The 13,352-nt window shown below is 44.5% G+C and overlaps 1 protein-coding gene across 1 annotated transcript in view; it reads left to right on the top strand.

Annotated features, from left to right (window-relative positions):
• LEAP2 (liver enriched antimicrobial peptide 2) overlaps positions 1 to 3,466 on the top strand; it is a 51,627-nt gene extending 48,161 nt beyond the window's left edge. Inside the window, exon 3 of the mRNA XM_069650044.1 lies at positions 2,971 to 3,466. Within this exon, the coding sequence (XP_069506145.1) occupies positions 2,971 to 3,007 (37 nt within the window). The 3' untranslated portion in view covers positions 3,008 to 3,466. The remainder of the gene's footprint in view (positions 1 to 2,970) is intronic.
• Positions 3,467 to 13,352: the final 9,886 nt, after the last annotated feature.

Below are 13,352 nucleotides of genomic sequence, written 5' to 3'. Positions count from 1 at the left end.
AACACCAACACTACTCTAGTTTGAGACTACCTTGTTATACCCTGTGAGCCCCTCTCAATATTGCTACATGTATTTCAGTGTTGCCTGTCTGGACTGCCATGGCCCCAGGCCTTTACCAACATTTGCATTTTACTTCAGGATTTTGTTTCTGAATAAGCTAGATTAATGAATGTGATAGGCCATTGCTTCGGTTTTTTCTTTTTATATCTTTAGCACATTATCTGCAGATGTAACTCACTTGTGGCAGAGAAAATGATTAGTATTGAGTGTGCGACGGGACTGCTTTTGATTCACGCTGTCATGCACCATTAGGATTCAGCTGCACACATGCACGAGCAAGGCTCAGGCTGTTGTCTCGCGTGTGGGGTGAAAAAGAGAGCTCATGTACCATAGAGAGACGATTTCATTCTATTCTGACTACTAGGGTGAAATTTAACATCTGCTCAAGACTTATGACGTGTTGAAGAGAAAAAGAAAATTCTTCCCTAAGCTTGGCTTCCCCCAATAAGACTGAGGCCAGCTTACTTAAGGAAGTACCTCTACTTTGATGAGGCAGAGAGGCCTAGCCTTTATTTTGAGATCACGTAGGATGGGGGTGTAGGGCAAGGAGTGTTTGTAGTGTTCCTGTGTACTTTTATGGCTGACCTTGTAGGAGACATGATTGTATATAAATATGGAAATATTAGGAAACGAGAATTATGTCTAATGGCGTGTTAGATTCGGTTGTTGTATAGCAGCAAAGGGAGGCCTCGTTCGGAGGGGTCGGCAACTTGAACGGGTCTGAGCGAACGTAAGTACTTTACTTGCTGAGCGGCAAAGGTTGCTAAGAGGTGCCCCAAAAATAAACATATTTTACTGCCACCAGAGCTTGGTGGTGGCACAATAATTGGCCTCCTCTACTGGGAGATTCCAAAGGCATTACAATGCTCTATCCTGAATTGAGGGTTGAGGTGCGCGGTAGGGTAGCCGTTGTATGTGAAGAATGTGTGGTAAGTGAAGTAAGTATTTCGCAGTTTCCCGAAATTATTATACAGTGACAATGAGAACGTGTTACGAGAAGCAGGTCTTGGAAGTGGTTGATCTGATGCATCCTTTCCGGATGATTGTCTAGGACAGCGAGCTGATTGAGGCACTGTGATGGAGCAAGAAGTGGGAATTCAGCACGGATATGGAGTACCACTGGAATTCTATACGCTTACCGAATTGCTGATGTCCCATTTATTGGCAGTGGCGAGGAAGGAGATGGTGAGAACTATGTACGGTCAGACATTGCTGTTTAGGAAGCTGTGCAAGGGCTAGTTGGAGTGTGCGCCTTGTGGTTGAGAAGAGTAAACAGCAGCATCTTGGGCACCAGTCTGGTGGTGGGGAGGTTCCCTGGTGCAATCAATACCTTCGAACTGGGAGCTTAGGCCAGATGTGTTCCATGTTTGACTTGCACAGGCTATTCCTGGCGTTTGGGAAAACACAGATCATGTGATGGTGACCATGGATGCAGAAAAGGTTTTTAATCTTGTTATTATGGTGGGTGCTGTAGGCCATAAGAAATGACTGGACCTTTACTAAATGGCTCATGATCTCAACTTTTAGACATGTTGAAATCCTAATAATATGCATGAAATCTAGGATATGGGCGGCTGCCTTACCATTGTATTTATAAAGAGATTTGTCTTTCGGTCTGGTTCCTAAGTATCCCAATTCTTGCTCCAGGAGTTACTGTAGATGGATGCCTTGGTGCAGGACTTTGTTGAATTTAACTTTACGGGAAGAGTATGTGTGTGGCTCCTAGTTGTTCAGTTTTGCATATTTTCTCTAGATCCTCAATGCTATTTCTGAACCTTGTAGGTGACTTAGCCCCTGTACTTTAATGCATGTTGTGACAAATTAGGCAAAGAGATATCAACATCACAATTTTCAATGCTTCACTTTTGGTTCAACAACACCACTGAGTCCTACGGAGATGCAAAAGGTTTGACATTGAAGTTCCTGCCTGTTGTTAATAAGTCAAGTGGTTGTATACCACACAATGAAAGCCAAACTACCCCCTGAGCCGGTTAGTTAGAATGGTGGAGTTACGTCCCTGTATCCCCAATTAAATAGATGGTTATTCAGAGCCACCCTACATTTCAGAGTTTAGGGCTCCATTCTGAGGTCTGGGGCCAACACTGCGCAATATGGGCCCACACATGTAAACAGTGCACACGCTTTCATGCCTGACATTAATTTGTAAAATGTAGGCTGGGACAGATCAATGAACTATCATGCAGCCCAGTGAATGAGCCCAATATTCTGGGGAGTATCTTCGGATCGGCTGCACTGGGGAAGGTTGGTGTCGTACTCCAGGGGTTGCGTTGCCAAGATTTTCTGGCAGCGGCCTGGTGTTAGCAGCTGTTTGTCATGCCCTTGCAACTTGGAATTTTAGCAGATCCTGGAGCTTTTCCCATTCCCCATTCTCTAGTACTTGCAGTCACGTGCTCATTTAGCACCGGCATATCCCCAAAGGGGGTTTGCCTTATCTGCATCAGTGTGTTTCACTATCAAAATGAAAGAAAATCCCTTTTCGCGTGTGCACGCTCCCACTACAGAAGCAAGAGTTTTGCGCAAGGGGATTCCAAAGTGGATGTACTAACATTTAGAGAGGGTGTGGGGGGTGGAATTAGAGACTGTACTCTAATCGGAGGGCCCTGGCCCACTTTAAACGTCAGGAACAAGGCATGCATTTGTTCCACCTGCATCCAGCCAGAGAGCAGGTCAATGAAGCTGACAAATCAAAAATCAACAAGTGTCTGTCTGATGTACCCTACTTTACTCATCATAACTTGCTGGATGTAATGAATTTGGGGCACCACAATCTTATTTATTTATCCTTTCGAACACAATTCTCTGTGAGCATTTGTTCTGCTATGGCCCCTTACCTGCATGTGCAGTTCTACTTAAAACGTTTTCTCATTCTTTTTCTGTATCCTTTTCCAGAAACAACCGGTGCTCTCTGAGAATCTCTGTGGACTGATTTCCTGTGAAAAAAGTAACCTGCATTTGTGGGGAACTCCATCAATATTTATTACCAGAAAAGTGTCCTTCTGTTTGACACCTATTTATTGTTCACTAATAAAGATTTGTTTACACCGCATGCACTGGATGATTTCATTATGTGCAGCAGAAATCTATGCGGGTGCCAGCTGGAAGGATCAATGCATGACTGGAATTGAGGGAATTTTTATCGAGATGCACAACAACAAAGCATCACCAACAGCGCTGGTGAAATGGATCCCCAGCAACAAGCGTGGTAGAGTTTGATGAAATGTGTGCATGGGTGCGGCCGAAACCTGTAAACACACTACCGGCGCACTCTAATTCTGTAACCAGACCAAATTCACATATTTTTGTTCATTCCTACGAGAAAAAGGAGGACATTTTATTTTTTGATGTAATTAGGGTGAATTCAGGAAAGAATAAAAAGTTGCACGTTTTTCTTTTGTAACGCTAATTCTTGCAATGCGTGTTTGTGCTGTAGCCGTTTTGACTAAAAAACGAAGTTCTTTGAATGTTTTGTTGTACTGGGATACTTGATCTTTTTAGTTTTGGCTAAAAGTGGCAAAGTCCAAAATTATCCTATAGCTTGACTGTAAGGGTACAGCGCTTTGGTTTGCTCTGCCCATGGCACGGCAGTAACATTTACACTCTCATGCAGAGGTGTTGCTAGGTCTGGAAAAGATCTGTGGCTACGCTCATTTTGGGATTGTCGGAACTAGGGGCTAGCTAGCTTTTTTGGTTGTAACCCCTCAGCTTCTATCCGGAACTACAACCAAAAGACCAGTGGCTTAAGCCCCTTTAGCCCCCCCCCAGCAACGCCTCATTGGATGAATACGCCTATGCCTCCATTCCTAGCCCCACAGCTGGGTCCACCCTCCTTATTTTGCAAGTTTCAGGTCTGATAAAGCCCACATTCATGACACGTAATTGCACTGTGAAACTGATTTGAAACGCACAGAACTAGGCCAAGGAGTGGAGCAGACTCTTTCCAATATATTTCAAAGAAGTTGTGACACAACGTGAATGGAAGGTGTATAAGCTTTGAGTAAGGTTTTTCGCCTTCCAATCACACCATGCCACATTTTCATTCCTTTGCATGGCCGAGCGGAGAAGTGGAGTGCAACTTGTGTTTCCACCACCTTCCTTCCTCCCCGCCATACAGTTGTAGCACCGGCATGGATTTTCAAGCTAGTGCAAATGATGGAGATCCCTATGCAGTCCACCTGGTTTATGTACCAGCATGAAGCAGGCAGAGCCCATAAGGATCCATTGTACACTCTGCCTGCCATGCTTGCGTGGCAGGCAGTGTGTAAAATTACAATTAAACCACTGTCTGGCATGCTCGCATGGTAAGCAGTGTTCACAATGCAGGGTTTAATTGGCGCTCACAGCTAAAAGTAAACACTGCAAGCATGCCGGGCAGCGTCTACTCACTTTGCACGGCGGAGGGTTAAAGACAGAGCACACACATGCACGCTGCCTTTTGCCCTGCACTTTTGCAATCTGCCATGCAAAGGGCACACATTTTGTGGCGCACAGCTGCCTTTGTGTATATCAACATGTAATGGCTCCCCGCCGCCAAATTCTGCATTTGAACAAAATGAGTGTCACTGCTTTTTTGTAACTTTTCACAGTTCTGCTGAAACCGTACAGGAAACACAAACCCTAGTGGCCATCTTACACATGCTGGCAACACACACAGAACTTTTTAGGTAAGAGGGGTTTAGTCAGAAACCTTGCTGTGCAGTTTTCATCGCAGCTTTTTTCTGAGCTACACACATTTCACATGTCCCAGTAGATGTTGTGCATTTCCTTCTGACACCATGCAGATGGGAGAGCAGTGGAGCAGGGCAGTGATTTATTACATCAGGTTCAACAAAGGAAACCTACATTTTAAGTGTAAGAGCAAGTTTAAATCTATACAAAAAAGAAGCATGTTTTTTAAAAGAGTTGCACATGTTTTGTTCAATGGGGGGAACTTTATTCAAATTGAATTTTCATTACTAGTATCAATACATCAAAAGGAAATGGCGTATGAGACAGTTTTTCTATCACTACCAATTATAACCTTGTTTAAGCATAAAGTCTGCATGTCTTTTTAAAATGCAGGCCTGTCAGGTTTACATGTATAAATCCGACCAAAAAGTGAAACCGTGCTCAACAGCAGGTAACTGCATTAATGATAAAGCGTGAGTCGTGCACACCACACGTCAGCATTTCTAAATGCTTTTGATGTTCCGATGACTGCGCTCCCAATGGGACCGAGGACAAATCAGACTTTGTATTTTTGCATTCTGGGACTTAAAGTTTTCCCATTTCCATTTTCTGTACAGAACTAAAAATCACAGATTGCAAAAATATGAATAGCACTGAATAGGCAACACGTGCATGATGTTGGTCTCGTTGAGAGCTTCGTAGTGAAAATCAAAGAACATGCACTTTGAAACTTTGTTCAGAATTGGGCAACAAACTATATTTATTAAAAAGGAACATCCCAGACATGCTTTTGCAAAACACGTTTGTTTTGCTATGACCTACATGCATTTCTGTTTAATGTACACTGCTGCTGTTTTCTACATTACCTCAAATGATGTTATACATGGATTGTGCTTAAAACAAAAAAATTGAAGTTGGACGTCTTTCTAAATAAGAAACAATATGGACAAATAAATGCAGTTAGTTTATTTTAGTACTTGGTTTCATCGTTTCCCAGTCACACGGTAAACCATCGATCACACAGATTCTGTGATTTCTTTTCTTGGCCGATTTCTCCCGCACATCCCACCCCTCATTCAGCTTGGACTGCTTTGCCTTTGCTCTGGTCCCTCCTTTCCCACTTACCCACCTGCAACCCTATTTTTTATTTCTTGCAGGGTACAATGAGCCAAGAGACCACGAACATTGCAGAAGAAGTTCTTTAATAAGATGCAATAACTTCACATAAGTGTTTATGGATGTCCTGAGCAACATAACCACAAAGAAAACAAAACATCTTCAGCATTACACACATTACGAGTTGGACGGAGTTCAGCATACTTGCCAACCCTACAGATTTAGGCAGTAGGCTACTGCTTTTTAAGCAGTCCTACCGCCTTTAGATTTCAGTGACAGAAGGGCAAAGAGTGGGAAAGGCTCGCCGCAGCAAGAGTCTTTCAAATCTTTCACTTTTGAGAGCAGAGTGTTTACATTTAGGAATCATGAACAAACAGCAATAAGAAAGCATACAGTAGCAGAGGACAGAAGACTGCCCTGCGCATATCAATACACCCCAATGACGAAGGCAAAGCTTTAACTGACCTGCTTAGCTATTAGTGGCTCACACCTCACAATGATTATCATCTCTCCGTGAAGCAAAACATCCTCTGAATTGGGGTGAAAGATAGATCTAATGTGCCAAAGGAAGGCAACATGGAAATTCAGTTTCCTGCTCTCAGAGGAAGGAGGGTCGACAGCCCAATGGGTTAATGCACCTACTGCAGCCTTCTATGTGTCACCTGGAGGCGACACATTCAGTTGCTGGTGAGATGCTGATAAGGTTTGCTGGCTATGCAGGGGCCGGTGGTCACCTCACAGCACCTCGAGATGGTGTCCTGTTTGAGTCCCTGTGCAAATATCTCATCAACCATGACCCGGACCTTACACTTTTTACCCTCGGTTTTTTTCCAGTCAGCTGGGGCCAGAGAGACAAGGTTTTGTATGGGCATCACCAAAGCCAGAGTGCAGAAAACAAAGGCACAACTGTTAATAGGAATGCAGGTACTGAAGGGGCATTAGCTGTTGGCTGATCGCGCAGGGCAATGCATACCCATTTCCAATTTTAAAAAAGATTTCTTTTAAAAAAAATGCCCAGGAGTTTCCTGACACAGGATTAGATCTCAGGTCTCCAGCATTCCAAGACCAAGCACTTACCACTTGAGCTGTGGCTGTGCTTCTGAGAGTAGCTTTGAGTGTATATATCTTTCTTCTGCATGCCCCTGTGAGCATACCCATGTGCATTGTGAAACATGTTCACTGAAGAAAATGAGGATGAAACATCTGGCCCCCCTCCGTTTCAGCAAATGCCAGCTAACTGTAGTGGCCTAGAGGTTAAGTGCTTGCGTTCCAGCGCTGGGGGGCACATGAACTGAATAGTTGGGTAATCGGAAGACCCGAATGCTGGAGACCTGAGTTCAAATCCAATGTCTGGAATCACCTGTGCATGTTTGAAAAGAAAAAATCTTTTTAAATTTTTTATTGAAAATGGGTATGCATTGCCCTGCGCGATTAGCCAACAGCTAATGCCCCTTCAATACCTGCATTCCTACTAACAGTTGTGCCTTTGTTTTCTGCACTCTGGCCTTGGTAATGCCCATACACAAGCTTGACTCTCTGGCACCAATTAACTGGGAAAAAACGAGGGCAAAAGGTGTAATCTACGGGTCATGGTTGATAAGCTTTTTGCACAGGGACTCAAACAGGACACCTTCTCGAGGCACTGTGAGCTGACCACCGGCCCCTGCATAGCAAGCAAACCTGTATCAGCATCTCACCAGCAACTGAATGTGTTGCCTGCAGGCTACACATAGGAGGCTGCAGTAGGTGCATTAACCCATTGGGCTGTCGACCCTCCTTCCTCTGAGAGCAGGAAACTGAATTTCTATGTTGCCTTCCTTTGGCACATTAGATCTATCTTTCACCCCAATTCAGAGGATGTTTTGCTTCACGGAGAGATGATAATCATTGTGAGGTGTGAGCCACTAATAGCTAAGCAGGTCAGTTAAATCTTTGACTTTGTCATTGGGGTGTATTGCTATGCGCAGGGCAGTCTTCTGTCCTCTGCTACTGTATGCTTTCTTATTGCTGCTTGTTTACGAGTCCTAAATGTAAACACTCTGCTCTCAAAAGTGAAAGATTTGAAAAACTCTTGATGTAACAAGCCTTTTCCACTCTTTGCCCTTGGGGGTGAGAGGGATGCTTTCTGCCTTTAACTTCCTCAATGTTGGAGTGGCTGGCTCCACCACTGACAATCTGTGCCTAACCCTGGCTGGAAATGGGCAGAGGTCTGCGCCCTGCGTCCTCCACGCTGCCAAATGCGACGACAGCCCTTTCAGGCACAGCCCTATGTCCTATGCAGCCCCTATGGTGCAGCCACCTACACAATTTAGGGTTAGGATCTGTGCTCTTCCACGTAGGCCTGGCCACCTAGGCCCCAGAAAGTGTCACAGCCTGCTTTGTAAATCTAAGTGACAGTGGTCTATGATCTTGATGGAATACTGATGCCTTTTTCCTCACAGAAGCCACCCGGGAGCATAGTCAAATGAAGGGGTGTGCCTGCTGAGCTGCCCTCTGTTTACCCTGGGCCTGAGTGACATTAGTTCTGGGCTCTCCAGGCAAATGTATCCATCTGGGAGGGAGCTAGGAATAGTCTTTTTCTGCAGGCAGAGTGGGGAAGACTCAGAGAGCTGTATGCCTGAGACGCGTGGACTTTTACAGACATTTTCGCTAGCGCGAGCGGGGTATGTGTATTCTGGGGTTGCGTGTGGACTTTTACATGCGTTTTCGCTAGCGTGAGTGGGGTACGTGTGGACTTTTACAGACATTTTCGCTAGCGCGAGCGTGGTATATGCATTCTGGGGTTGCGTGTGGACTTTTACATGCATTTTCGCTAGCGCGAGCAGGGTACGCATATTCCGAGTGGTGCGTGGGGAGTTTTCAACGAGTTTTCGTGGTTGGGGGGCTGTATGCTGGTCCACTGGCCGTTGCGCCATATAGGGGATTTGTTCGATGTTTTTGGCACACGGGGCGGGGTTGGGGGCGTAACTGGTGCTGCTGCAGTGTCGCTGCACCACTCTACGCCGCGGCTGGTTATGGATGTTAGTATCCATGAATTCGCTGTGCGCTAAAATGGATTTTGGCGCAGACTGTCGCATGTGCACTCTGTGCGCCAGCCGCATGCGCCACTTGTGCGCTAAATTCGTTGAATTACCCCCTTAATTGTGAAAAATGGTTGTGATTATGTGAGTACCGCCTCAAACCCAAAACGTGCCTAACAACCATTAGTGCTGCTGGCAAGTTCATAACGAACAGTTGTTTTTAGAGAAATATGACCATGATCAGGTTCCATTAATACTACCCTACTAATGATGACTACATTTACACCAATCAAAATAATGGAAGATGCCTAGGGCTGAAGATGCCTAGGGCCTTGCTCAATTGTCTTTCAATTTAATATCCAAACCTGCTCCTTGTATGACAATTTCCTCTCAAACATATCATTATTCGTCCCACACACCTTTTACACACAGAACCATACCAATTCATCAACTGTGTAACCCAGTTCTATATAATGTGGGGTTAATGGAGCTGTCAAGTCCCTGTTTGAATTTTGGAGCAGTGTTCATTAATTCTAAGGTAAACCCCTTGCGTGTTTTTTGCACTGTAAATTTTGTCACAAGGACGAACAGTGGCATAAATCGCATTAGAACATTTGTACGCAGTGAAAGATTTTAGCTGCCAAGTTTTTCCAATACTGTCAAAAGACTGACGTTTTTTGGAAAGCTTGCAAGCCACACAGGTGTGACAAAACTATATGTTTCCTAAGACTAGGCTATTAGTCAATTTCAGTGTATATTACATCAAGAAACTGGATTGCGATTCATTCGAACTAATTTCTGCTTAGGGTATTTACCTTTTTTTTTAAAGCAAATAATGGCTTGCCAAAGGAATTGTCCAATGCAAGTAAAATGTGTCAATTCTTCAAAATGGAACCACGTATAGCCTGGCTATGGAGGCAAAAAGTCAAGGCACAAACTAATCGGTCCATTCTCTGACGGTTCTACTCAATACTTAGCAGGGCCTCACGTTGCCACCTTTTGCCCTCTTAATGTACCAACTTTTCAGGGTATCCCCGTGTGTGATGTCTGTCCTCTAGGAGATCTACATGATGATTGAACCGCGTGATGTTAGTGCAATTTCTTCAAAGCCTCAAAAACATACCACACGGCAAATTATTAATCAGGCTACTGGGGGTGTTGGCTAGAGAAATGTAAGGTGGTGTTTTGTACAGTTGACTTACAGTGATAAAACCTTCATGATTAAAAACATGTAAATACAAAAATGATATTGAGGAGGAGTCAGATTCACATGTCAAGTGTAAATCTGAGTAAATGATTAATCCAATCCACAAATTCCATCAATTTACTTTTACTGTCAAGCCATATGATAAAAAGATTATCAATGTACCTTACTACCGGCCTAGGAATTGAAAAAAGGGGTTGTAATTTGTTTTTAAATGGTTCCGCGAACAAGACCATATGCAATATGGCTAGATTGGGTGCAAACATACTGCCTGTAGCAGTACCCTTACTTTGTAAATATAAGTAATTTATTGTACATTAAAAAACTATTATGAAGAAGCAAAGCTATGCATGCTGTAAGACAATCTGATGGTCCATTATGAAGCATGGGACGTTGGTTCAACATTATTTTGAGGCTAGCAACTGCTTTAGCTTGAGAAATGTTTGTATATAGAGCCTCTATGTCGCCATATGTGTTATTGCTTAGTATTCAGAGCCCAAAAAGAGAGACTGGCCCTTCCAATGTATATAGGTCTTGTGAAGGGCCAACCAAGGAATGCCTAGGATCACTGTGAAATGTGTGGTCTAAATGAGAAAAAAATCATGTATTCTCATGCTGATTAATCTTTATGTTTAATTACTCTGTATTCTCAATTATGGGTCAACCAACCAAAGGTCTACTGTAAACACCTATTGGTTGAGCTACCAGTTTCTGCTAGCAAGGGATTCCCGTCTCGGATGCCCATGCTTGATCCATAAAGAGACCTGTGGCACCACAGTACACCTAGGCTGGGGTTTTGCAGAATCCTTTTGTTAAGGAAGAGAATAGGCCTTTAACACAAGATGTGAGGTTCCTGCATGATCCATGGAACAACCAGAAGCCTTTTAGGGTCTATTCTGTTTCTCTCTTCTATCGTCGGGAGCAGACATTTCCCTTCTACCTAAGTGGGGCCAAAGGGTACATACAGACCAATTCCCCTAAAGAGCCACAAAACATCAGACCCCTTTGTTCTGCACATGTGATGCTCTTCTTCTGATAAGGGTCGTATGGCCACCTCGATCTGCGTGGGTTGTAGAGAAACCGCTTTCACTTTCACTGTGGCAGGAACAGGGTGGAATGAGGCATGAGATCCTGTGACATGAGTTTTCCTACGATTCCTGCCTCCTTTCCTGTAATCGATAGTCCATCTGTAAGAACATTTCCATCAAATTCTCAAAGGAAGTAGGTTGAGAAAAATTAGCAAGTTCGTCTTGTAGTTTCTCCGATAGGCCTCACTGGTACCGAGTAAAACAGGCTTCTTCCAACCAGGCCGCTTCCTGTGCAAACTGTTTGAACCTGGTGATGTGTGTAAATATGCCCAGATTACTTTGAACAAAATCTAGAAGGTGGTCCTGGGAGGTACAAGTAAGCTCAGATATATCAAAAACACTCCCATGATAATCCTGTTAGGAGTGCAGCTGATTTTTGGTAACGTTCCATCCACCAGGGGGCACAGCGTAGCTCCGCCCTACGCCTCTATGCACCCTGCGCCGGACAGGACATCGGGGCTAGTATATATCTAGGCGCCTTGCAATCTCAGATCCACCCTTTTTCTCTAGCACTTCGATCCTGAGGGACCACAGAACCAATGGTGTACTGGCTATCTGCCAACAGGGGCAGGTTCGCAGAACGATAAGGAATCCGTGGCAGGAAAATCCATCAGAAAGAACCTTACCCAGAGGTTATAATTTGTTCATCTGATTGATAACTTTCGGCCATGGATAACTCATCTATAATAGACTCCCATGCATTACGTGGATCTGGAGGAACATCTCAAACTGGAAAACTCTGGAGGACCGGTCTACCAAAATAAGCGTCCTGTCCTAAATGGAAATCAAGGCAGTAATGTTTGGCAAATGCGTGCAGCGAGGCCCATGCAGCTGCCTGGCAAATGTCCAGAGCAGGGTCCCCTGTCTGTAGGGCAGAGGTGGCAGCAAGTCATCGGGTAGAATGAGCTCAGAGACAATAAGGCATATCTTTAGCCGCCAGTTCATAGCATTCTGAAATGCTGAGAAGGATCCACCTTGACAGGGTCCGTTTGGTCCCAGCTCTGCCAGCACAGCACTTGTGCCCACAAACAGCTGGTCATCATTTCTGACGTTCCTTGTCCAAGATGTGTAGTATTTGAGGGCCTTCACCGGATCCATCCAATTAAATAGTTCCTCTGCCTTGAAAGGATGGGACCGAAGAAAAAACACAGGAATATGCATTTTTTCAGAGAGATGGAATTCAGAGACCACCTTCAGGAGGACGGAAGGTCTCACTCGCAACATCACCTTCTCTTTGGAGAAAAGCAAACAGGGAGGTTTAACAGACAACAACTGGAGCTCACTTACCTGTCTGGCAGAGTGAAGTGATGGCAACCATGAAAATGATCTCAACAGTGAGCAGTCTAATAGAACAAGAATGTAGGAACTCAAACAGAGCACCAATAAGGAATGTCAACGCTACATTTTAGTCGCACGCCAGGACCACAAACTGGTATGGACGGAATTGATTGCACAATCCCTATAAAAAATGCATAACTGTGGAAATCATAAAGAAAGAGCTCTGCTTAAAAACAGAGATATCAGCCAGGTACAACTTCACAGTGCCAATCTGCAGGCTCCATTGGACAAAAGACACCAGATAATTTAGGATAGAGGACAATAAATAGGGTCCAGATCGGATTCTCAGTCCCAGGCAGATAATTTACATCATCTACAAGCATCAATTGACTTAGTAGCGGATCTCGGGGCAAAAGGATCACATCCAGGATGTTGTCAGCCAAGTCCCATTCCTTGTATCTCAGCCTCTCAGTAGCCAAGCCAAGCATGAAGGTTTAGGCTGTTTAGGTTGGGATGGAGAATCCAACCCTCCGACTGGGAGGGCACATCTACTTCAGTCAGAAGGTGCCAGGGAGGGCAGATGGACCTGTCCAGCCCCCTTCTGGAGCAATCACAATCAACGTGGTCCCAAACAAGCACAATCTTTTAAGAACTAGCGGAATGAAAGGGATTGGTGGAAATGCATAAAAGAGGTCAAATATCCAATTGACCGTCAATGTGTCTCCCAGAGCTCCCCTGCGTGGTAATTCTCTAGAGCAGAACAACTCATACTTCATGTTCACACTGGGAGCGAAGGGATACACTTGAGGAGTCTCCAAGTGGGACAGAATGCGCCTCATTACGAATCAGGCGTTAAGGGGTTAGCGGCGCCGTAAACGGCGCCGACCCTTAATGCCTGAT

The sequence above is a fragment of the Ambystoma mexicanum genome, chromosome 3p, assembly GCF_040938575.1.
Source record: "Ambystoma mexicanum isolate Mex_15411 chromosome 3p, UKY_AmexF1_1, whole genome shotgun sequence".
Lineage (NCBI taxonomy): Eukaryota > Metazoa > Chordata > Amphibia > Caudata > Ambystomatidae > Ambystoma > Ambystoma mexicanum.
Note: the sequence above shows the minus strand (reverse complement) of the source record. Positions and strands in the feature narration are given on the sequence as shown.